Source organism: Diabrotica virgifera, chromosome 3 (assembly GCF_917563875.1).
Source record: "Diabrotica virgifera virgifera chromosome 3, PGI_DIABVI_V3a".
Classification (NCBI taxonomy): Eukaryota; Metazoa; Arthropoda; class Insecta; order Coleoptera; family Chrysomelidae; genus Diabrotica; species Diabrotica virgifera.
This window is the reverse complement of record NC_065445.1, coordinates 129,758,789-129,783,496: the sequence shown is the minus strand read 5'-3', so window position 1 is coordinate 129,783,496 and position 24,708 is coordinate 129,758,789. Positions and strand designations below refer to the sequence as shown.

At 32.0% G+C, this 24,708-nt stretch overlaps 1 protein-coding gene across 1 annotated transcript in view; it reads left to right on the top strand.

The window, feature by feature from the left end:
- Positions 1 to 23,592, top strand: part of LOC114337317 (uncharacterized) — a 444,845-nt gene extending 421,253 nt beyond the window's left edge. The window contains exon 7 of the mRNA XM_050645523.1: positions 22,433 to 23,592. Within this exon, the coding sequence (XP_050501480.1) occupies positions 22,433 to 22,582 (150 nt within the window). The 3' untranslated portion in view covers positions 22,583 to 23,592. The remainder of the gene's footprint in view (positions 1 to 22,432) is intronic.
- The last annotated feature ends 1,116 nt before the right edge of the window (positions 23,593 to 24,708 follow it).

Genomic DNA, 24,708 nt, shown 5'->3' with positions numbered 1-24,708 from the left:
TATCCGGATATTTAAGATTTATAGACTTCTCAGAATTTACAAATTACCTAAGTAAATACCGATTATATTTTGAATAACATTACAAATATTACCTGTACTTTCTGCTGGTGTCGGCCAACTATGAATTATTCTGGGAAAACCAACCAAAACGAAATTTTAAGCATTTTAAGGGTAGGATAGATTATTTTATTTTATGAATGGTTAGTCTTAAATCAATCGCCGATTATTCAACTTTTGTGATTGCAAGTTATTGACTATACTGTGTAAAAAAATCATTTTATTATTATTGTGAAAATGCCTAAAGTAGCAAGGGAAAAATCAAGTCTTCTCAGAAGTTGGATTGGAAGTAACAATCATCTAAAAGTTATCGACAGTGAAAGTATGTTTTGCACCATTTGTGATAAAAAGGTAAGTTCTCCACTTCAATAGATTTTTAAACTTATCAAACTTCTTTGCACATCTATGTGTCTGTCTATTCTAAAATGACAAACCGTCCCATTTCTTCAAAAACTGTTTTTTAAAGTTCGCAACGGTTTGGCTTATACAGAGCGAGGTGTTGAGAGTGGCCCACCCTGTATACTACGGTACACTGACTGTACTTTATTGTTTAACGATTTCAATTTCACTTTGAGAAATAAAAAAAAATTGGGGGAGGTTTAAAAAGTTTGATCATTTTAATGTAGGTATCTATTTACGAAAACATCTAAAACATCATTATCATTATATTCCAGATTCCATGTCAAAAGAAATTCCAAGTAGTTCAACACATAAAAACTTCACTTCACCAAACTAAGCTATCAAAAAATGATAATAAACCTCGCCAGCAGATTCTACAGAACAGTTTGCAGATTCAGAATACGTCAGTTGGGCAAGAAACCTTTGCAAAGGATTTATGCCATTTTTTTTTGAACTGCAATATCCCTCTGCACAAGTTAGAACATAAATCGTGTCAAAACTTTTTAAAAACTTATTGCAAGATTAAAGATAAACCAGCTCAAATACCAAGTTCTTCAACTCTTCGGAAAAAATATGTCAGTGCATGTTACAAAGATGTGATGACGAGTATTAAAAATCAGTTAAAAGCCGAATATCTTTGGATTTCCGTCGACGAAACAACGGATACAAAGGGTCGACAAATTGCGAATCTAATTGTTGGAGTTCTTAACGACTCTGGCGATTTTAAAAACTCATACTTAATTAGTGTAAAATGTTTGGAAAAAACAAACTATGCTACAATAGCTAGATTTGTTAACGAATCCCTAACAAATTTTTTTTTACCTGATCAAGTACCATTTGAAAAAATATTATTAATGCTTAGTGATGCCGCCTCATATATGATGAAAGCTGCATCCAATCTTAAAATCTTTTTCCCTAATTTAATTCACTGTACATGTTTGGCGCACGGCCTAAACAGAGTTGCAGAGAAAGTTAGAATTGAATTTCCCAATGTAAACACCTTAATAAATAATGTAAAAAAAGTATTTCTGAAAGCACCACTACGTGTACAGGTATATAGGGAGATGCTTCCCGATATTCCTTTACCACCAGAACCAGTATTAACCAGATGGGGAACTTGGCTTAAAAGTGCTATATTTTTATCTGAACACTACGACGACATCAAAAGCGTTATTTCAAGTTTTGATCCGACTTGTACCGCTATTGATAACTGTCAAAATATTTTTAAAGAAAAGTCTATTAAAAATCAATTGTTGTATATAAAATCGAATTTCGATATCATTGAAAGTTCAATTACAAAATTAGAGGCTCAAAATTTATGTCTTCACAATAGTATGTCTATTGTTGATTCGGTTAAACAGAAAATAACAAATCTGAATGGGGAAATTGGAGTAAAAATTAAAGATAAACTTGATGACGTTTTAAACAAAAATGAGGGTTTCACTTTATTGCGTTCAATAAATAATATAATCAATTTTGGAAACTTCGATGAAAATATTAATATGGATCCGTCTCTAATAGCAAAGTTTAAATATGCCCCAATTACATCTTGTGACGTTGAGAGATCTTTTTCTGCCTATAAACAAATATTAACAGATAGAAGACATAATATTAGTTTAGAAAATATGAATCAATATATGATTATTTATTGTAACAATAAAAATATGTAAATTTGTTTTATTGTACTCTTTTTATAATATTAGTTTAGAAAATATGAATCAATATTGTAACAATAAAAATATGTACATTTATTTTATTGTACTCTTATTTATCTTGTGGTCAAAATAAAATATTTTGCCGTTTTATTTGTCACAAAACCTGAAGTTAAAAAAATATATTAAGAAATAATAATACAATTTGGTTTAAATTCAAACCTATTTATTTATTTTTATTATTTTTTATTTATTTATGTATTTAACGTAAACCATAAAATTATTCATATAAAAATAAGTGCATATATAAATGCATATTTGCATGTTAATTGTGCATATTCAGCTTGTTTTAAAATGCATATTGCATGCATATTTTAGACATTTTTTAGTGCATATTTTCCAGTCTCTAGACATAGTATACATAGATACGATAGGTCCATTCACTAAAAGTAACGAAGGTAATAGATACTGTATAACAATGGTATGTGAGCTTACGAAATACGCGGTCAGTATACCCGTGTGAAATAAAGAAGCAGATACAATAGCCCGAGGAATTCTTGATCATTTCATACCAACATACGGACTCATGAAGCAAATAAGAACAGACCAAGGCACAGAATATAAAAATAAAGTAATGCAGGAACTAACAAAGCTACTAAAAATAGAGCACAACTTCTCAACGGCATACCATCCACAGTCCATTGGAAGTTGCGAAAAACTACACAGAACATTAAACGAGTACGTAAGAGCATTCATAGACGAAGACAGAGAAAATTGGGATGTGTGTTGCAGGATGTTCACATACTGCTACAATACAACCCCTAACGCGTATCATGGTTACACACCGTTTGAACTGTTATATGGCAGGAAGGTTAACCTACCAGAAGACCTTACACAGGAGATTCAACCATGTTACAATATAGATGCTTACTACAATGAGTTACGCTACAAACTACAAAGCGCACACGAGAGAGCTAGAACCTTCTTACTAAAACACAAAAAAGAGCGACAAGAAAATAACAAGCGCAAAGCAACACCACAATACTTTAAAATAGGAGACCTAGTCCTGGTAAAAAGGGAAGAGAATGGTAAGTTTGATAGTCTTTATGTAGGTCCCTTCACAATAACAGAGGTAAATAATGTTAATTGTAAGATCAGATTGGAAAACAATGTCGATAACGAACATTTTTATTTTTTTGTATTTAATTATTATTTATAGGAAATAAAAAATGTATATATTGTATTTATTAAAACGCAGTAAGCAGGTGGTGGTACTATTAGAAAATTTTCTTCCTTTTCCGTAGTCAGAAAATTTTCGGAAGGAAAGGAAGATGTGTTGGGATACACGGCATCTCTTAGTAATCTTCTTATTAAAACAAATCCTTTTAATAATTAAAAATGTCTTTGACAAAACAGCTACGTTTGTTGATAGTAAATACGATCGACCTACATTAGCACATATCGGTGTAACAGTTTAGGTTTGACCAGGGTCGGTTTGAAATAACAATAGTATTCATTATTTTTATAACCTAGTCGGCTCAGCGCTTTTAACCAAAACAATCTTACTTTCATTATATACCAAAACAATAAACAGGAGAAGACTAATTATTATTTTCTAATTCCATTGCGAAGAGTAAGTCATTAATATTTGAGATCCCAAAGGGAAAACATCACAACTACTGAGAACTAACGTACCACCAGCTCTTTACCGTTAGTACTCTAACTTACAAAATAAATGCATCTACGGTGATACGAGGTATTTCATCAACCCTTATGGTAGGGGGTAACCACCCCTTACTTATCTGAGGTAGCTCAGAAGGTAGGAGCCACCATACCTTTCTATTGTCACACTCGCTCCCTCCGTCGCATCTCAGTTGCTTTACTACATGGCCATTTGCATTTGCTTCATTTAAAAAATTTTCTAAGAGAGTACATACCTCGCTTTTGTGTTTCATAAAGAAAACTCTCCGAAACTTACTAGTTATCTTTAAAACCCATGTAATAACGTGCTCTTCCCAGTGATTCTATAGACATGGGTCCATTCACATCTGCATGGATTTGCTCACCAGTGACTTGTGGCCGATCGATCCTAGTTTTAAATGGCAATATATGCATTTTTCCAATTGAACATCAATCGCAAAAGCTTTCTTTGCACCCATCAATATCTAGATTCATTTTCTTCAAGAGTTACGTGTTGTTTACGTGTTGCTTATGCTGATGACCAAATATTTCATGATACACTTGTAACATATCTGTTGACTCTACTAAGTTTGCTTGAATGGGATTGGTCGGTTTCATAACACGTACATATATCAAGTGCATACAGTCCATTACTGAAGTACCCAGTTATTACAGATTCAAGAGTATTTTTATCATGTAGATTTACACTTTTTTCGTCGAGTACTGTAACGAACCACCTTTGTGCAGCAGCTTTCACAGAAAACAAATGAGCATAAAAGGAACATAAAAAACATTCTTCAATTCAGTATCTTTCCATTTATTATTCAGACGTGTTTGAATTTTCACTGCTCCTTGTCCATGGGCTAACATAGGTACATACATCCTTCTTACCAAGTGATATCTTTACGGATTCGGCAAACTCTGTATAAGATGAGAAATATTGCTTATCTGTTGTGATAATGATAAGATTTGTGGCTCCACTGTCATAATACCATTTCCCAGCTTTAATACAATTATTGTTAGATGAGGCACTTAAAACAACAAACAAAAAAACAGCATCATTACTTTTATTCTTGTCTAAATTCTCAGCAGATTTTTTCAATGAACACTTTCTCGCCCAATGGCCTAATTTCTTGCATTTGTGACATGGAAATATTCTCTTTTGCACGATGTACATTTCTCTATGACTTCGTAGTAGTTGTACTTTGGCTCTGTTTGTATTTTTCTGTCGGGATATTGCGTGCAACAAACGCAAAATATTCTATGGACCTTTGGTCACGTAATTCAATGGCACACAATTTCTCAATCAATAAATTCAAAGTTTAATTTTTTAATGTTATCGTGTCCCACAAATCTTTGAAATTATTAAAATCCTTACCCAAAGTTGATTAGTTCCGACCATTTAATATTCTTTCGGATAAAACATTTTCATCATGCTTCTGCAATTCATCATTCAAATCTACCAAAAATTTCTGCAACTTCGCAACATGTGTACTAATATCTTCCTTTTCATCACGCTGGACTCTAAAAAAGGCTTCAATTAACATGTTTAACCGTTGTGTACTGCTACGTTCAAATCGCGCACGTAATTTGTCCCATATTTCACTAGCGTGAGTACATATCAACACCAGCTCGGCAACAGTTTTTTCTAGCGTACCTGCTAAAAAACTTACCGCTTTTGCATCGTCCTTAAACCATTGTTGATGTTCCTCTACTTTCAATGAAGTTGAATTTTTACTAACTTCGGGACACTTACAAATACCGTTCACAATGTCTTCAAGTGCATACGCTCGTAATAACATCGAAAAGTGCTATTTCCATTTTACCCAGTCTTCAGGACCTTCAAGTTTGTCGACTTGAATATTATAATCGTTGTTGCTGGTCGTCATATTTTTTTCACCTATTCACAGTTGAGCTGGGCCCGTAACCTGTTATAAATTAAGTTAGGTGAACTAACTAAATGACCAACAACAATTACAATTCAATCAATTACATGACAATAGGAAAACATTTTACTTGAACATGACTACATTTTTCTTTTCTTGACATTATTTTTTAGAACTGTCTATATTCTCAAATATAAATTATTCACAAATATGGAGCAATATCAACTTTTTATGTTGGATATTCTAACAGTATTTAAAAATTTAGAGTAAGTCTTCATTTTATTTGCATTTTTTTTATTAATTTTTGTATCATGTAGTTCATAGAATCTTTATAGGCGAGTGGCACACCCCTAATTTGAGGCTTAGAAATCGAAAAAGCGACCATGATAGGTGAATGGCAAATTTTGGTCATCCTTTATGATTTCGAGATCGCTGAATTCGAATATTAATTTTATTTTTATCTAGAATTGGTGGAACATGTTCAAATATTAAAGTTTAAGCAAAAATGCGAAAAATAAATTTTGATGATTTTTCAAATTTAACTCGTTGTACCTTTGGCCGCTGTAAATATTTCCTTTTGAATTTTATCGTGTCATCTTTGAAGAATTTAAATAACAATGAGATTTGTCCGAGATGTTTAAACAAATTAAAAGCGAAGTTGTTAATTTTTTAAACAATTTGTCGTCAGATTTCGTTAGTTTCATGTGTACTTAAAAAAGTTGGGTGCCAAACTTTTAAGTTTATAAGTTTAATCAACATAGCATTAAAACATAACTCATGAAGAAGTTTTCTGGAAAATTTCAAGTCAAAATATACAACAGGAAAAACGTTATGTGACTTTATAAACGTGTGGCATTCCCCCAAAAAACACTTATTTCTCGAGATACGGACCACGGTGTGGTGAATGGCTAATTTTGATCATATTTTTTGTTTTTCATGGAGCTGAAAACGAAAATGAGTTTTATTTTGAATTTTAGATGGTGGAAAATTGTCACAATCGTAATTTTACCCCAAAAATAAAAAAGAAATCACGTTTTTCTTAAAATTAAAAGTTACCCCATTGTTTTCTATAAAACATTATGTTTTTTGTACTCTATATTTTAACAAAACTTGATTAAAAAGCTTTTCAAATTTTGTTACTTAATAACTTTTGCGATTAAACCTTGCAATTCAGGAATCTGCACCTTTACCTTAAACAATTCATAACTTTTATTATAATAAGACAGAAATATTGAAGCAGGTCCCATTGTCTTTAAAAAGGTAAAAAATATATACCGTAAAAATTTCAGAAAAAAATATTAAAATGGAACAGAGTTTCAGCGAGTTAAACTAAAAAAAAACGTCATTTCATTTTTTTTTATTTTTGGATAAAATTGCGATTTTGACATCATTCCCCCACGTAAAATTCAAAATAAACCTACTTTTCGTTTTCAGCACCAACAAAAACATAAATAATGATCAAAATTAGCCATTTACCACACCGTGGTCAGTATCTCGAGAAATAAGCGTTTTTTGGTGTGTGGCCCTCTTCTATAAAGTCACATAACTTTTTTCTGTTGCATATTTTGTCTTAAAATTTTCCACAAAACTTCTTCATGAATTGTGTTTTATTGCTGGGTTGGTTAAAATTATAAACTAAAAAGGTTGTCATTTAACTTTTTTAAGTATAAATGAAACTAACGAAATCTGCGACCAAATGTTTAAAAATTAACAACTCCTCCCTTAATGCGTTTAAACAACTTGGACAAATCGCCTTGTTATCTAAATATTTTAAAGATGACACAGTAAAATTTTCAAAAGGAAATATTTCACAGCGACCAAAGATACAGCGAGATAACTTTGAAAAATCATCAAAATTGATTTTTCACATTTTTGCATAAAATTTGATTTTTGATCATGTTCCACCAACTCTAGATAAAAATAAACTTTATATTCGGATTCAGTGACCTCACAAACATAAAGAAAGACCAAAGTTGGTCATTCACCTAAAAGTTGATTTTCGTGGTCGGTATAACTGTAATTTTAGGGGTTGCCTATTAGTGTTTACTGTTATTGCTGAGTGATTAGCATCAGATAGGCTGTGTTAGATCAAGTTCAATATGACAGGGCGCTTAACCACCCTTCCATTCGATATAAGAGGTCTATTGTTGCTCATCCATAGGTTTAATTTATTCTTTCAGCCTAGCCTTTTTAATAAAGTGTATTCTGGCCTTTTAATGCTATCTTTGTTGTCGGGATATAAAATTAGAACTACGCCTGTGGATGAACTACGCCTATGGATAACACGTAAGGGTCACACCTGCAAAACTACAACACACAGAGCCACTTAATATCAATAAACAAATCTCATAATACTTCCTAACCTCTGATATGAAATCAATAATCCAATTGCTAGCTATAAATACACTGAGGTGCAAAATTAACCAGACACCTTAAAAATGGGTCATTTTTTATGTCTGGAATTTCCTAAACCTGTTGTTCGATTTAAATGGTTTCTTAATATATTATAGCCTTATTCTTTAACAATATCGCTGTAATAGTATTGTTGCTAAATAGTTAAATTTTCATTGTATACCGGGTATACCAATCAAACTGTGTTTTTTACTTTATCGTACTATACAGGGTGTAACAAAAATACAGGTCATAAATTAAATCACATATTCTGGGACCAAAAATAGTTCGACTGAACCTAACTCACCTTAGTACAAATGTGCACCTAAAAAAAGTTACAGCCCTTTGAATTTACAAAATAAAAATCGATTTTTTTCAATAGATCGAACACTGTTTGAGGTTTCTTATTGAAAATGGACATGTGACATTCTTATGATAGGAACATCTGAAAAAAAAATTATGGTGAAATTTGTGTACACCATAAAAATTTTATGGGGGTTTTGTTCCCTTAAACCCCCCCCAAACTTTTGTGTACGTTCCAATTAAATTATCATTGTGGCACAATTAGTTAAACTCTTTGTTTTTAAAACTTTTTTGCCTCTTAGTACTTTTTCGAAAAGTTAGTTTTTTTTGAGATATTTTGAATATTTTGTCAAATCCACCACATATTTATCTACTGTTCAGTACGATTTTAGAGACTTTGTAATAATGTGAAAATTTATTTATAAATTACAGTTTGAGGTATATTTTGAACCATATTAAAGAAGAAGTCACATCTCGATAAAAGATGCCTTATCTGAAAAATACTAAGAGGCAAAAAAGTTTTTAAAAAACACTGTGTTTAACTAATGGTACAGCAATAATAGTCTAATTGGAACGTACACAAACATTTGGAGGGTTTAAAGCACAAAACCCCCATAACATTTTTATGTAAACATATTAAAAAAGAAGCCGCATCTCGATTAAAACTGGTTTATCGAAAAAGTACTAAGAGGCAAAAAAGTTTTAAAAACTTTGTATTTAACTAATGGTACTACAAAAATAATTTAATTGGAAATCACATAAAAGTTTGGGGAAGTTTAAGGGAACAAAACCCCCATAAAATTTTTATGGGCTGCACAAATTTCAATATAATTTCTTTTTAGGATGCTCATGTCATAAAAATGGTACATTTCCATTTTCATTAAAAAATCTCTAAAAGTTTTCGATATATCGAAAATCATCGATTTTCATTTTGTAACTTCAAAGGGCTGTAACTTTTTTTGTGTGCATATTTGTACTAAGGTAAGTTAGGTTCAATCGAACTATTTTTGGTCCCAGAATATGTGATTTAGTTTATGACCTGTATTTTTGTTACACCCTGTATACGTAGTATAGTATAATAGATAAAGTTATAGGATCGTGCAAAAAAAATTTTTTAGATTTCACTTTTTGTCGAAGTTTTGAGTCCCCCTGAGTCTAAAAAGCAAATAAAAAAAACATGTCGGAAGTATGTACGTACCTATGTACGTGCGTACGTATGTCGCCACCGCCCAGCAAAAACTACTGGACCGATTTCGATGAAATTCGGTATGAGTAAGTTTAAGAGAATTTTGTCGAGAAACTAAGCTTTTAAAAAAAAACCTCTCGAAGGGGGGCCGAAATAGGGGAGTTATTTAGGGCCCATTTTTGCAAATTTTGACCGAAATGAATGAAATTCAACTCAAAGTTAGCCCATCGATAGGTAAGTAAAAATACCGAATTTAACATTTCCAAATTCAAAATGGCGGCCAACATGGCCGACCGCCCACCCGACACATTTCCCTACCTATCTAAAAACTTGTTTAAGATAAGTTTAAGATAATTTAAAAAAGTCGTTGTATAGCCTAAAGGTGGGGCTATAATAAGAATATTATCGTTTTTCATAAAAAGTTACGGGTTGCCTATATTTAAGGGGTAAAAATTTGACATAAATTTGAACTAGATTTTCTCAAAAATGGCTCCAAGGAATTTTTTTATTTTTTGATATATTTTTGTTATCCTGTCGATAAATTGAATGACAATAGTCAGATTTCTTAAGTCCCTATAGGAGGGGAGTTATGAATTTTTTATAAAAAAATATTCGAGTGCCCGTAACTTCCTTCTTAATAGAAGCTAGAATTTTAAATTTTGCAGACATATATGGTACTTTATTGTCTATTATCACAATAAATTTTACCAAAATATGGCTTCCGGTTGAACCGAAAATGAAGAAAAAATCTTATTTTTTAGATACACTCTGTATATTTTTACATATTTTGAAAGAATGTAAAATTACCTTTCCAATGACATAAAATTTGTTGCTATAGCTCAGAAACTCGAAAAGTTACGGTAAATAGAAATTTTGCTATAATCTTATGTGTGTCCTCTCTCACGCGATCATAGCAGAGCATTATTGTAGGGCAGTCAATGAGGGTATTTGGGTCCGAATTTCATCCTACTACATTGATGTAACTTGATATTTTCACAGTAAGTAGGGAATAGCCCAAGAAACAAAATCTACCCTATATATTGTGGCGCTTTTTATCTTGGAGCGGTTCCCACTTCTTCAAGGGGGTGGAAAATTTGTTGGTCAAGGTAAGCACGGAAGTGGCTAAAGAACCTATTTCTAAGCAAAAACTGGTCTATACTTTTTTTGAGAACTCAATACTGTTTGAGTCTTGCGTAGTTAAAAATTGGCCATTTTCATTGATAAATGACACCTTTTCGGACGGATTTTTTGTGAATCCTTAAAAACTATTCATCGAACTAAAAACACTATATAAAACATTTTTTAGATTATAAATAATAAAGAGATTCGTTCTTTCGTAAATGTTCTATTTATAATATAAACAGAGATATGGTAGGTGAAAATAGTTTGTTTTTTGGTGCATGCACAAATTGATGTATTCAACTTGAAATAACAGAGGAACGGTAGGTTTAAGGTGTATAATGCTACCAATACCTTTTGTAGTGTTTGAAAAGGCCTTTAAAACGAGCACCGTTAAATGTCGGTTACTTACAATCTAAGCGAGATATGCTGCAAAAAAAATATATGACTAATGTATTTTAAGGAAAAATGAGAAGTATATACATTCAACTCCCCATCCACCATAATTTAAATGCATTGTTTTTCTTTTGCAATACTTTTCTTTTGCATTTTTAAATTTTCTTAAAAATCTTCCTTTTTCTCCATGCAATTCAAAAATAAAAATATTTCACCCCTGAGAAGTGGTGGGAACCGCCCCCATGATAAAAGCGCCATAGTATATAGGATAGACTTTGAATTAGGAGATTGGGCTACTCCCAAAATTGTTTTAAAATCCATGCAGTAGGATAGAATTCGGAGGTAATATCTTGTTCTTAATCTCGCTCATTGACTGGCGTAATCGAAATAGAATGAAATGTAAATATTGTAAACTATTAATTTCTCAGAAAAATGAACTAATTTGAAATGAAAGTATGACTATAATATTCTATTGATTTATGCTATAATCTATACATCTATAGTGTGTCCCCGAAATATGGCATCGAACATTTTCTCAACTGCAGGAATTAATGATGCGTAGAACCATAAAATACTTTTAAGTACACAAGGTGTTTCTAAAATATCAAAATAACGAGTAACTTTGTTATTTTTATAGAATGCCAGTATCTAGTACCATAACGATAATATATCGGTACGATAAAGTTCTCGGGTGGCCCTTCCGTCCAGCGTTTTTTTCTAAAAGTTCGCATCACCCTGTGGAACATTCTAGCATTTATAAAATACTGAAATTAAATTCTAACTATATCCTTATGTTTTCTCAACATTTTGTTTTTTGATCCATTCGCTTACATTGGACCATAAAAAGTTAGGTACTTTAACAACTAGCCAGGTTTTTCATCAATACAGGGTGTTTTAAATAAGTATGGCCAATTTTAAGGGGAAATTATAAAAAAAATAATACGAGTTTGCTTTATAAACGGTATGTCCGAAATTGCTTCGTTTCCGAGATAGGGGTATTGAAATTTTTATTACAAAATGACGATTTATTTATTGCTTTAAAAGCGGTTGGGTTATGCAAATGAAATTTGGTCGGTTTTAATACGTAGTTATTGCACATTTTTTGACATACAATTAAGCATTTAATATTCACCATTGGCGCGCATACGGCTAATATAACCGATCATATTACCCGTATGCGCGCCAATGGTGAATATTAAATTCTTACTTGGATGTCAAAAAATGTACAATAACTACGTCTTGAAACCCACTAAATTTCATTTGCATATCTCAAGCGGTTTTAAAGCAATAAATAAATCGTCAGTTTGTAAGAAAAATTTCAACACCCTCTATCTCAGAAAAAAATAATTTGGGGACATAGGTTTATAAAGCAAACTGTCATAATTTTTTTCATGTAGAATTACCCCTTGAAGTTTGCCACACTTGTTTATACCACCCTGTATTCATGAAAAACATGGGTAATTGTTAAAATACCTAACTTTTTTATGGTCCAACATAAGCGAATGAATCAAAAAATAAAATGTCGAGAAAACCTAAATCTATAGTTGGGTTTTAATTTTAGTATTCTATAAATCTAGAATATTCTACAGGGTGATGCGAAGTTTGAGAAAAAAACACGGTGTCATTGGTACACCAGGTATACAATGAAAATTTACCCGTTTAGTAACAATATTATTACAGCGGTATTGTTAACGAATAAGGCTATAACATATTAAAAAATCACTTAAATCGGACAACAGGTTTAGGAATTTCGAGACATCAAAAATGACCCATTTTTAAGGTGTCCGGTTAATTTTGCACCCCAGTGTACTAAAATAACATTACCAAGCTATAAGTCCCACAACAACAAAAAATACACATTAATACTGGACCAATTACATCCAACAACTATTTAATGATGAAAGAGAAGAACTGTCATTACAAATCACAGCGGATACCGGACCACCAATATTAAGAGAAGAAGTCATATATGCCATTTAAAACACAAAAGAGGGTAAAGCTATTGAACCAGATGACGTGCCCATCGAATTATTAAAAATTATTGATGAAGATGTTATTGATGTAATGGTTGAACTCTTTCTAGAGTTCCACAATCCCCAGACAATGGCTGCAATCGACCTTTGAAGCAATTCCCAAAAAGTCACGTGCAACAACTTGCTCAGATCACAGAACAATATCTTTAATGAGTCACACGCTTAAAACATTTTTGAAAATAATACACAGCAGAATTGTTAAAACGGAGATGCATGGACATGAATCAGGATATGTACTTGTGTTTTGTAGACTTTGAAAAGGCATTTGATAACGTTCATAATAAAAAGCTTGCAGATATATGAAAAAGCAAAAATATTGACAGTCGTGATATGAAAATTATATCTAATATATATTGAAATTAAACTGCCAAGGTAAGAGATGACAACCAGGACACCCAAGATATCAAAATACAGAGAGGAGTCCGTGAGGGTTGCGTGCTGTCCCCACTACTCTTCAATATCTACAGTGAAGCGGTACTTCAAGAAGCGCTCTCAAATTCAGTAGAAGGTATATCTATAAATGGAGAAATTTTGAACAACTTACGTTTTGCAGACGATACAGTAATAATAACGAATAACAACAATGATTTATAGAACGTATGTTGACCGACATATACGAAAGGCCTGCCAGAGTTCCACTTCTTCTACCACGGCATAAAACTCAAAGGTTGCACTTTGCAAGAGCCCACATTAACTGGAACGAACATCAATGGAGAAGAGTTCTTTTCACAGATGAAACGAGGATACAATTATGGAAGCCAGATGGACGTTATCGAGTATACAGAAAGTCTGGGGAACGTTTCGCAGAATGTAATCTTGTACAACATGTTAGTTTTGGTGGCGGTTCCATAATGCTATAGGGTGGCATTAGTTGGGAGAGTCGTACGGAGCTTATTGAGGTGAATATTCGAATGAATGCTGACTGGTACATACGGAACATCCTTGAAGAGCATGTTTTTCCTTATGTTGGCTTTATTGGGTATGATAACTTTGTGCTAATGCATGATAATGCCCGTGCACATACCGCAGGAACAGTCATACAATATCTTGAGGATGTTGGAGTTGACGCTCTAGACTGGCCACCAATGAGCCCTGATGCAAATCCCATAGAACATATATGGGACATCCTAAAAAGACGTATAGAGCAACAAATCCAGCTCCAAACTCAATTGCAGAATTAAGAATTGCTGCACAGGAAGAATGGAATCGACTTCCGCAAAAAACAATTCCAGATATTCTGCGGAGCATGCCTAGAAGGATGCAGGCAATCATTAGAGCTAGAGGAGAAAATACTAGGTACTAAATTGTTACAATGTTGCCGTAAAAAATTGTTCTATTGTCGTTATTGTTTCTTTTTCTAATTAAATGTTATAATCAAAATCAGACCATTTCAATAATTTCTCTACAAATTAGTTGTGACTCTGCAATATGCAAGTTATTTGACAATAAATATACGTAGGATAGTTCAGCTCAACTTATTTAGCAATAAAAAGTACAAAATTTTATAATAAGAAAAAGATATACTTCAAAAATAAAATATGCAATATTTTTGTCTGTGAGTGTATTTTATTTGATAGGCATTAATCGTTTTTATCATTGTTTTTCCATCTTTTTCCATTGTTCCAGTTGTATTATAGTTTTAAAATAATTTTTTCTACGGCCGTGCTGAAAGAGCCACTTTCACGCACGCACTTCGTTTCCGAAAGTTGCACTTTCCCGCACGGCGTGCGGGAAAGTAAAATACCTTGTAATATGGCACTATAATATATTATAATACATTCGACAAACTAATATTTAGATATTATTTACTAATTTATTTCAAATTTATCTTATTGTGTTCATGTTTTAATGAAATTAGCGCGATTATTTCATTCATAGGAGATTCTGGCCAATAGAAAGCTACAGAAATCTAAATTAAACTGATAATTTTTGATAATTTCCCGTCGTCAAGTATATTACGTCAGATGCCCTTCGTTGCTATGAAAAAATACATTCAGTAACATTAATGACAATTAATGTTTTAAAAATTATAAAAGTGATGACTTTCAACCGTAAATTATTTATAACAACTGTGTGTTTAATTATACTAATTTGTACTTACATAAATAAACTACAATAAAATTTTGGTTTTGAACAGTTTTATTCATGAAATAATCGCAACAAATTGCACTCCATCTCTAAAATTTATATTGAATTTTAGAGCTCTTGTGCAATTACTACTGATAATTTGATGAAATAAAATTATTTTGACATAATATTTAAAAGTCAGATCAGTAAACAATCACAATGGTTTTAAATCGTCGTCATTGAAACCAGTATCGTCGTCGTGGTAACCCATTATATTGAAAGTTTGGTTTTGACAACCTTGTCAAAGAATTAATTTGTGTATTTTAACTTCTAAATAAAAATTGATATAGTTCTAGGTTTTATGGCTTTTTTCTAAACGTCCGGCCCTAGAAAAAAATATTGTTCCTAACTCATGCGGAAAGTGTCTTCTCCGCACTCGACTGCTTGCCCGAAATCCGCTATCGCGTCGTTCGGATCAACGGCAGTCTCGTGTGTGAAAGTATCACTTTCCGCACTAGTTAGGGGTCAACGGCAGTCTCGTGCGTGAAAGTATCACTTTCCGTACTTCCTAACTAGTGCGGAAAGTGATACTTTCACGCACGAGACTGCCGTTGACCCGAACGACGCGATAGCGGAGTTCGGGCAAGGAGTCGAATGCGGGGAAGACTCTTTCCGCATGAGTTAGGAACAATAATTTTTCTAGGCCGTACGTTTGGAAAAAAGCCACAAAAAATAGAGTTATATCAGTTTTTATTTATAAGTGAAAATACACAAATTAATTCTTTGACAAGGTTGTCAAAACCAAACTTTCAATATAATGGGTTACCACGACGACAATATTGGTTTCCATTACGACGATTCAAAACCATTGTAATTGTCTACTGGTCTGACTTTTAAATATTATGTCAAAATAATTTTATTTCATCGAATCATCGCGCTAATTTCATTAAAACATGAACACAATAAGATAAATTTGAAATAAATTAGTAAATAATATCTAAATATTAGTTTATTGCATGTATTATAATATATTATAATGCCATACTATGGGCCATTCCACGCACATACGCCTGTTTTGGATTACTTCGACAACGAATATTTTACTGTGCAACATAAGAAGTACGAAAGTAAATGGCGCTAATAATTATTCCAATAAACAACAATGTAATTTGCAAATTACTTTCGTTCTTCTTATTTTGTACAGTAAAATATTCGTTGTCGAAATAATCCAAAACAGGCGTATGTTCGTGGAATAGGGTTTTTTTTATACAAGGTATTTTACTTTCCCACACGCCGTGTGGGAATATTTACTTTCACGCACGCCGCGCGGGAAAGTGCAACTTTCGAAAACGAAATGCGTGCGTGAAAGTGGCTCTTTTAGCACGGCCGTAGAAAAAATAACCACATTTAAAAGTCCTTTTAAATAACCACATTTTAGCCTATTAAAATAATTTTATTCGTTTTTATAAAACAATTACTGTTTTATAAAATTACGTAAAATATGATAAAAACTCAAATGCTTTAAATAAAATAAAAACTTCAAATATAATTTTCAGCCAACATCACCATGTTCCATCTATTTAATGGAATGTATTTAAAACATTTTGCTCGTCCACCCGAAGTTTTTCATTAAACTTTTCAGAGCTTTTTTACCGTGAGGGGCGAAAAGCGGACACTCCTTTTCCCTTCTCTTTTTCATTCTTTTTTTCTATCGGTACGTTTCAGTTAGATACCTCCATTGCTTTTTTATTGGTTTCCAGCTTAAGGACTCCCTCGTGTCCCTTTCGCGATACGAAAAGAATCGAATGCCAATTATCCTTTGTAGATTTTAGGATGGAAGTTTTTCAGGTCGTGAATAATGCTGTTAGAAAGTTTTTAATAACGTTTTAACTTTTACCAACTATTATTCGCTACAAATAGATTTTACCAGAAGTAATAAAATCCAAAACCAAAAGTAAAAATTGTTAACATTTTTTGTATAAAACTGATATATCTTTGTTTTTTAAAACCACATTGATCATGGCTGATGACACCATGATCATGGCTGGTGCTTCTAAGGCCACGGCCACGTAAATTTAACTGAATAGAATAGAATAGAATAGAAATATTATGCTTTATTGTCATGAAAATTGTACAATTTTATCGACAAAGCTTATGAAAAGTCAAGAAAACAAAACAATAACAGTTCAATTTACTAAAATTATATAAATCGTCAATATAATTAGAAATCATAATGAAGTTAAACATAAAGAATCAATTGCAAAATTTAAAAATTAAATAAACTGCAAATTGCATAGTCTACCTGGTAACTAATAAGTTTAAAAGTTAACCTGCTGCATATGACACTCAAATATAGATAAAAAATAATAAAAATTCTACTTGTGCAAAGAGTACTGTAATTTCTTAGATATTAATTAATAAAATCTTCTACTGAATAATATGGTCTTTCAGATAGGTAGGCTTTTGTAAGTTTACGGAATTTGAGGAAAGATGCTGCAGATTTAAGTTGTAGAGGGAGATGGTTGTAAAGATTTTTTGCGGAATATAATATATATTTCTTTACTAACTCAGAGGACGGGGTCGGTAAATAGACGTCAAAGCGTTGATTGAGGTATTGGGAGTACCAATACCTCCCAATACCTCAATAGAGAGGTACTCCCAATACCTCAATCAACGGTCAAAGGTAGAAATTCTCGTGAAGTGGTCATGATTAGGTCTTGGTGGAAAAAAATGTAGATGTTTACGAATTAAGCAAACAGTTTCTAAAATATACAAAGGTGGAAGAGTTAAATTCCATGATCTTTAAAGTAACTTCTGCAATGTGTTGTTCTTCTGAGGCCAAACAAATATCTTATTTTTTTTGTAATTTGAAAATAACATTAAATTGGGCAGCTGTACCAGAACCCCAAAAAGGAAGACTATAACGAAGATGTGACTAGAACAAAGAAAAATATGTTATTTTTTAAGATGCTAAATTAAGTGCATTCGAAACAGGGCTTATAGCATAGCAAGCTGAAGATAGTTTCTTCCTTAACAAATCGATATGGAGGGTTTAAGGTTGTTGTCAAAGAAAATACCAAGAAATTTTACAAAATCAACGCTACTGATCTGGCTGTTATTAAGAGGTAAGGGTTGAAGAGCTCCTTTATAAGATAATGCTACTGTTTTATCTATATTAAACGAGAGTAAATTAGAGTTTTACCATAAAAACCAGACCAGATTTTTATGATAAGTAGATCAGAAGTTAAAGTAGCATGAAGAGTTGCAATATTTAAATTGCTTCCCAAGTGATACTGGTATTATCAGCAAAAAGAAAGATATTTCCATCGATTTTTACACTAGTGCCGTCATTAATAAAGGTAAGGAAAAGTAGAGGACCCAATACTGAACCTTGAGGTACCCCACAAACAATGTTTTTGAGCCTAGAGTCTGTAGCATTTGCTCTAACCAGTTGTTTCCTATCATCCAAGTAAGATTGGAACCAATTTAAAGAAATACCTCGAATTCCGTAGAATTTTAGTTGTTTTATCAAAATGTTGTGATTTACACAATCAAAAGCTTTGACGTAGTCACAAAAAACGGTGCAGTGTAAAGATTATTGTTTAGTGCTTGGTAAACCTCATGTAGTACAGAAAACATGGCATCAGTGGTGCATTTATTATTTAAAAAGCCCAACTGATTTTGTGATAAAATGTTGTTTTCAACGAAAAAGGGCATAAGTCTAGCTTTTAAGAATCTCTCAATAATTTTGGAGAGTACCGGTAGTAGTGCAATAGGTCTATAATTGCAGGTATTAGATATTTTACCACCCTCATGAAAAGGAATAATGATGGCTGTCTTTAGGCACTCTGAAAATTTACCTTTCTCAAAAGAATCATTAATTAGTGAGATGAGGACTTCCAACACATTTTCTGGGAGATTTTCCAACTGTCAAATTTTATTTCAGGATTATTGAGAACTATTTCCCGATTGGAATTCAAAACCTTTTTGTTAAATTTTCATTGTGGTTAATTCCCATGCATGTAAAAATAAATAGTCAACATGTTTTCAAAACCATTAAATTTAAAAGATATACATATAGAAAAGTATTAGACCTGGATCCCGCGTATTAAAGAAAAATTGATTAAAAGTAAGCTGAAAATTTGTTAATAGCTTAACGGTGTCTGGTAGGGCAAACTTTGATAAAGGGAAACACTGGAACAGGGGAAGTTTTAACTGTGGAACAAATTACAAGTTTCGAACGGCAGACTACGAAAACGTCCCATGTATTTTGTCGGATTAAACTCTCATGCAAAAATCAGACTGCTATTTATCACCAACATAACTCTTGTCATTTGAAATATTCTAAGTGTCAGACTTATTAAAACGCCCAATGTTTGTCGGACAAAACTTTTTTCATATATTATATAAAGTTTGCTATTAAATAAACTTAAGAACAACCTGCTAGTTTTGACAATCATAAACTTGTCATAAGACACGTTCCACAATTAAAATCACGTTCCACAATTAAAACGTCCCCGTTCCAGTGTTCCCATACATCAAATTTTGTCCGACTAGACACCGTTAAGCTATTAACAAATTTTCAGCTTGCTATTAATCAACTTTTTTTTAGTACGCGGGATCCAGACCTATATATAATATGTATGTGTATTTCGTCTATATTGACATAAGTTGAGGGGGTTAGACGTAAAAGGGTTTAAGTGTAACTGAAGGTAATATTTATTTACTTGAAATTAATCCTGTATTAACATGAGGTGTTTACAGAATACTAAAAATAGTCTTGTGGTAAAATAATTCAAGCGCACTTAAACCCGTTTACTACTACTTGTTTTTACAGAATACAAAAAATAGTTTTGTGATAAAACGGTTCAAGCTCTCTTAAACCCGTTTAATACCAATGCAGAATGCTATTGTTTTCATTAAATTAAATATATAGTCCAGAGAAATAAGATTTTTCCCGTGACACATCCCCCTCCTGGCCGAAACCAAATTTTTTTAGTAGTATGGACATCTATATTAATAACCTATATATTTCCTGCAGCCGATTCTGATGATATACATAGTTATAAACAAATGAAGATCAAAAAACGGTAAATTTTCGCTTTTTTCGTCTATTACTAAAGAGTGAAACATTCTAAACAAATTTGAGAATAACAAACTTATAAATCATATAAAAAACTTTAATATGGCGTTCGCTGAATATGCCTATCCTTATTTGTTGCTTAGAAAATTGCAAAATAAATCATAAATTTTGAGAATTTATAAATGTTCATAAGTAAAAATTAAGTTAGAACCTTCTTATTACATGGAATGCTGAGACTTCTTGTGATTAAATTATATTTTAAATTTTAAAGCAATTGGTCAAATAGTTTAAAAGTTATTTACTTTGTTTTTCCCAAATTAATTTTTTTTGCAACACTATAAGTCACAAAATTTTGAGGTTACAATAATACTTCGGACAGTTTATGAAAGAACAACATTCGTACTATTAACTTAATTAAAAAAATGGCAAAAAGTAATTTTAAACAGTGTAAAATTATTTTGCAAAAACATGTCGATTTTTTGCTTGCTTATAAACAATTAGAATAACTTTTATCGGTTACCCGTAGAAAATAAATCTTCTACTTTCATAAACTATCCAAAGTATTACTGTAACTTCATCATTTCCTGACTTACAGTGCTGCAAAAAAAATTAATTTGGGATAAACAAATTAAATAACTTTTAAACTATTTGACCAATTGCTTTGAAATTTAGGGTATGATTTAATCACCAGAAGTCTCAGCATTCTGCGTAATAAGAAGATTCTGCGTAATAAGAAGATTCTAAGTTAATTTCTACATAAGTTACGAATATTTATAAAAACTCAAAATTTATGATTTATTTTGCAATTTTCTATTCAACCAATAAGGATTGGCATATTCAGCGAACGCCACATTGAAGTTTTTTATACGATTTATTAGTTTCTTATTCTCAGATTTGTTTAAAATGCTTAACTTCTTGGTAATAGACGAAAAAAGCGAAAATTTACCGTTTTTTGATCTTCATTTGTTTATAACTATGTATATCATCAAAATCGGCTGCAGCCTGCAGGAAACATATAGGTTATTATTATACAGTGCGTCCATAAAGTAACGCATAAATTCATTATTTCGCAAACCGGCAATATTAAGGAAAAATCCCGAAACAGGTCGATTTCTATTTTTAAATTCCGATTTTTTGGCATATATATCATACTAGTGACGTCATCCATCTGGGCATGATGACGTAATCGATGATTTTTTTAAACGAGAATAGGGGTCATGTGATAGCTCATTTGAAAGGGTATTCAATTCTCTATTCACTAATATAAACATTAACATATTTATTTATACAAGATGTTTAAAAAAACATTTTTTTAATTAAAATAATTGAGACAAAAAGAAGAATGTATGTAATTTATTTAATTCAAAATACGTTTTACTGTTGTCAGAAAACAGGAAAAAAATGTTTATTTGAAAAATAAATATTGTTTTTCGCTTAAATTCAATGTTAAAGCTGCCACCCACCTGTCTCTTGGCAGTTTGAACATTTCGTTTAAACGAAAATCAATGTTTATTTGTCAAATAAAATTTTTTTCTCTTTACTGACAGTAGTAAAATGCATTTTGATTTAAAATAAATTACATATATGTATTCTTCTTTTTGCCTCACTTATTTTAATTAAAAAAATGTTTTTGAACACCCTGTATAAATAATTATGTTAATGTTTATATTATTGGATAGAGAATTAAATACCATTTGAAATGAGCTATCCCATGATCCTTGTTCCCCTTTAAAAAAATCAACGATTACGTTATCACGCCCAGATGGATGACGTCACGATGATGATATATATGTCAAAAAATCGTAATTTAAAAATAAAAATCGACCTGTTTCGGGATTTTTCCTTAAAGTCGGCGGTTTACGAAATAACGAATTTATGCGTTACTTTATGGACGCACTGTAGATGTCCATGCTACTCAAAAAATTTGGTTTCGGTCTGGAGGGGGCTATGTTACCAACAGGATATTTTCTTCCTTATGTCTCTGAACTAATAATGGCGATATATTATGGCGACTATAGAGCGAAATGGGCTTGCATTCTTTTACCATCAAGTTATAATACCATTTAAGTATGCAAATCTGTATTTCGAGCATATTTTTAGAAAAGGGCACTTAAACCCTTTTACATCTAACCCCCTCAATTACTATTAACTTAAATAATTGTGTGTTGTTAATATTTTAGGGTGATTTGGAACAACTCTCGATATCACCTGATCCAAGAGCAGCCAGCCTACAATGTGAAGATAAGACGGTCACCATAACAGACTTTCAAGAAATTATAAACAGATTTAGTTTTAAACGAAAAACTACACCCAAAGGAAATCATGTTTAGTTATCAAGATAATTTTTTACGAAATTGAAAACAATATACAAAGTATTTCCCAATAATGAATAAAATGTGTGGGAAGTGGTAACTATATTAGTTGATTTTTGGTTTGGTGAAAGTAAAAAAAGAAGGCTTAATATTAAATTGCTCGTTTAACAGAAAGTTTATGTTTTAAAAATTTATTTTTATTTGAAATTATTCACGAAAACTAAAAAAAAAAAACGGTTTTTAATCTCTGAAGACGGGAAAGTCAAATGAGGACTTTATTTTATAACTTGATAAACAATTCCAACGAAATATTAAAAAAAATGCTATTTGAAAAGTAACAGAAGATAACTGAAACATTTTGTAGAGGATTCAACAGGTCGTACACGAGATTAATATGCTATCAATATCTTTTGCAATTGAAACATTCTTTTGGAAGTCCTGAAAAACGACGAAGTTGTAGTCTCGTTATTACAGCCTCTCTATACCCAGTCCTTCTAGTTCCCACTTAAACTGTAAGCTGAGTGCTGTGTACACTTAATCTTTTTCTTCTTCTTCTTCTCGTAGCACTACAACCCGACCCAACAATCTTGTAACCTGTCAAAGCAAAGGGAGTATAGCTCGGTGTATAGCTCGGAATCCGTGTGTTTTCTATTTTTTTTTTTATTTTTCTTCTTGTTTTAATAAAAATTTTTGGAAAGTAGTAAGTTAAAATTAGCTTAATCTTTAAATAAAATACAAATAACCTGTTGAAAGTATATTTATTTCGTTGAAATCATATAATAGAAGTGGGACCTCGGTGGGTCTTGTCTGACTGCACAATGCCCAACTCACTTTTATCGCATATTGGATACAACTGTCGTCCAAGATAGTTGAGTCAGTGGGTAGCTCCATTGTTCTTAAATCTGGACATATATAGTCTCTCCATTGCATTCGTGGGCTTCCTAAGGGCCTTCTTTCTGTAGGGCTTTCTCCCAGATTATCTGATTCTGATTTTTTGCACAATATTACTCGAAAAGGTCCCCTTTTAACAAATTTTCATGTTGCCAGGTCTAAAAGTGGGTCAAAAATTGTTTAAACGTTTTTTTTTTTTTCTAAAGTTATTTTTTTACATCGAACAAAGTTTTTTTCGTTTTTTGGATCATTCCAAACAGAAAAGGTCTTTAGTGACTTTTCTCTAAACTTGATAGTTTTTGACATATAAGCCATTAAAAATTTAAAAATTGGGGAATCGGCCATTTTTATCCCTCAAAAACTGTGTGAAAAACTGGAAATTTCAATGTTGCCAAAGTAGGAAGATATTCTTTATACATCTATTGATGACGTCCCGAAGAGCTTTTTGCAATAGAGTATCCAATAGCCCTTTGTTTTTTAAATGATGATCAAGTGGCCGCTACACTATATTCAACCGTTGCATGTATACCTACAACATTGTATGTAATATGCGTAAATATATCTGCGAAAAAATATTCTGATTACATTTTTTTTTTCACTATCTTGCTTGAAAAGGTTCCATATTAATAAATTTGCATGTTGCCAGGGTTAAAAATGGGTCAAAAATGTTTTAAACAATGTTTTTTAAACTTAAACTGTATTCCGATTACGTATACCTACATGCAACGGTTGAAAATAGTGTCGCGTCCGCTTGATTTGCAATTGAAGACCTTGGGACCAGAAAGGGACAAGCCACAATTTCGTCAAAAATGAGTTAAAGTAGAAATCGCACACTTTAAGGCCATATTAATGTCCCAAACAGAAAACTTCAGCTGATTTCTCATAGATGGCGCCGCTGTAGTAAGTCCCGTTTATGGAAAATAGACGTTTCTGAATTTGATTCTGAACACAGTGACCAAGATCCGTTTTTAAATGAAAGCGAAGATGTCAAAGACTATACAGTATGCCCAAGTAGCAGCGATTCCTAAAACATAAACTTAGGAATGGTATGTTTATTAAATGTGTGGCTTGTCCCCTTATGTTATATTTTTCGAACCTAAAAATATTAGGATTGTTCTAAAGGTTTTTGTGGCTTATCCCTTTTTAGGAAAATACTTACTTTATTGTAGGAAAATGAATAGGTTTATACCCAATAGATTTCTCCAGGTGACTTGCCAACTTCAGAAAAGAAGGTGCCATCTAGATGGAGACAC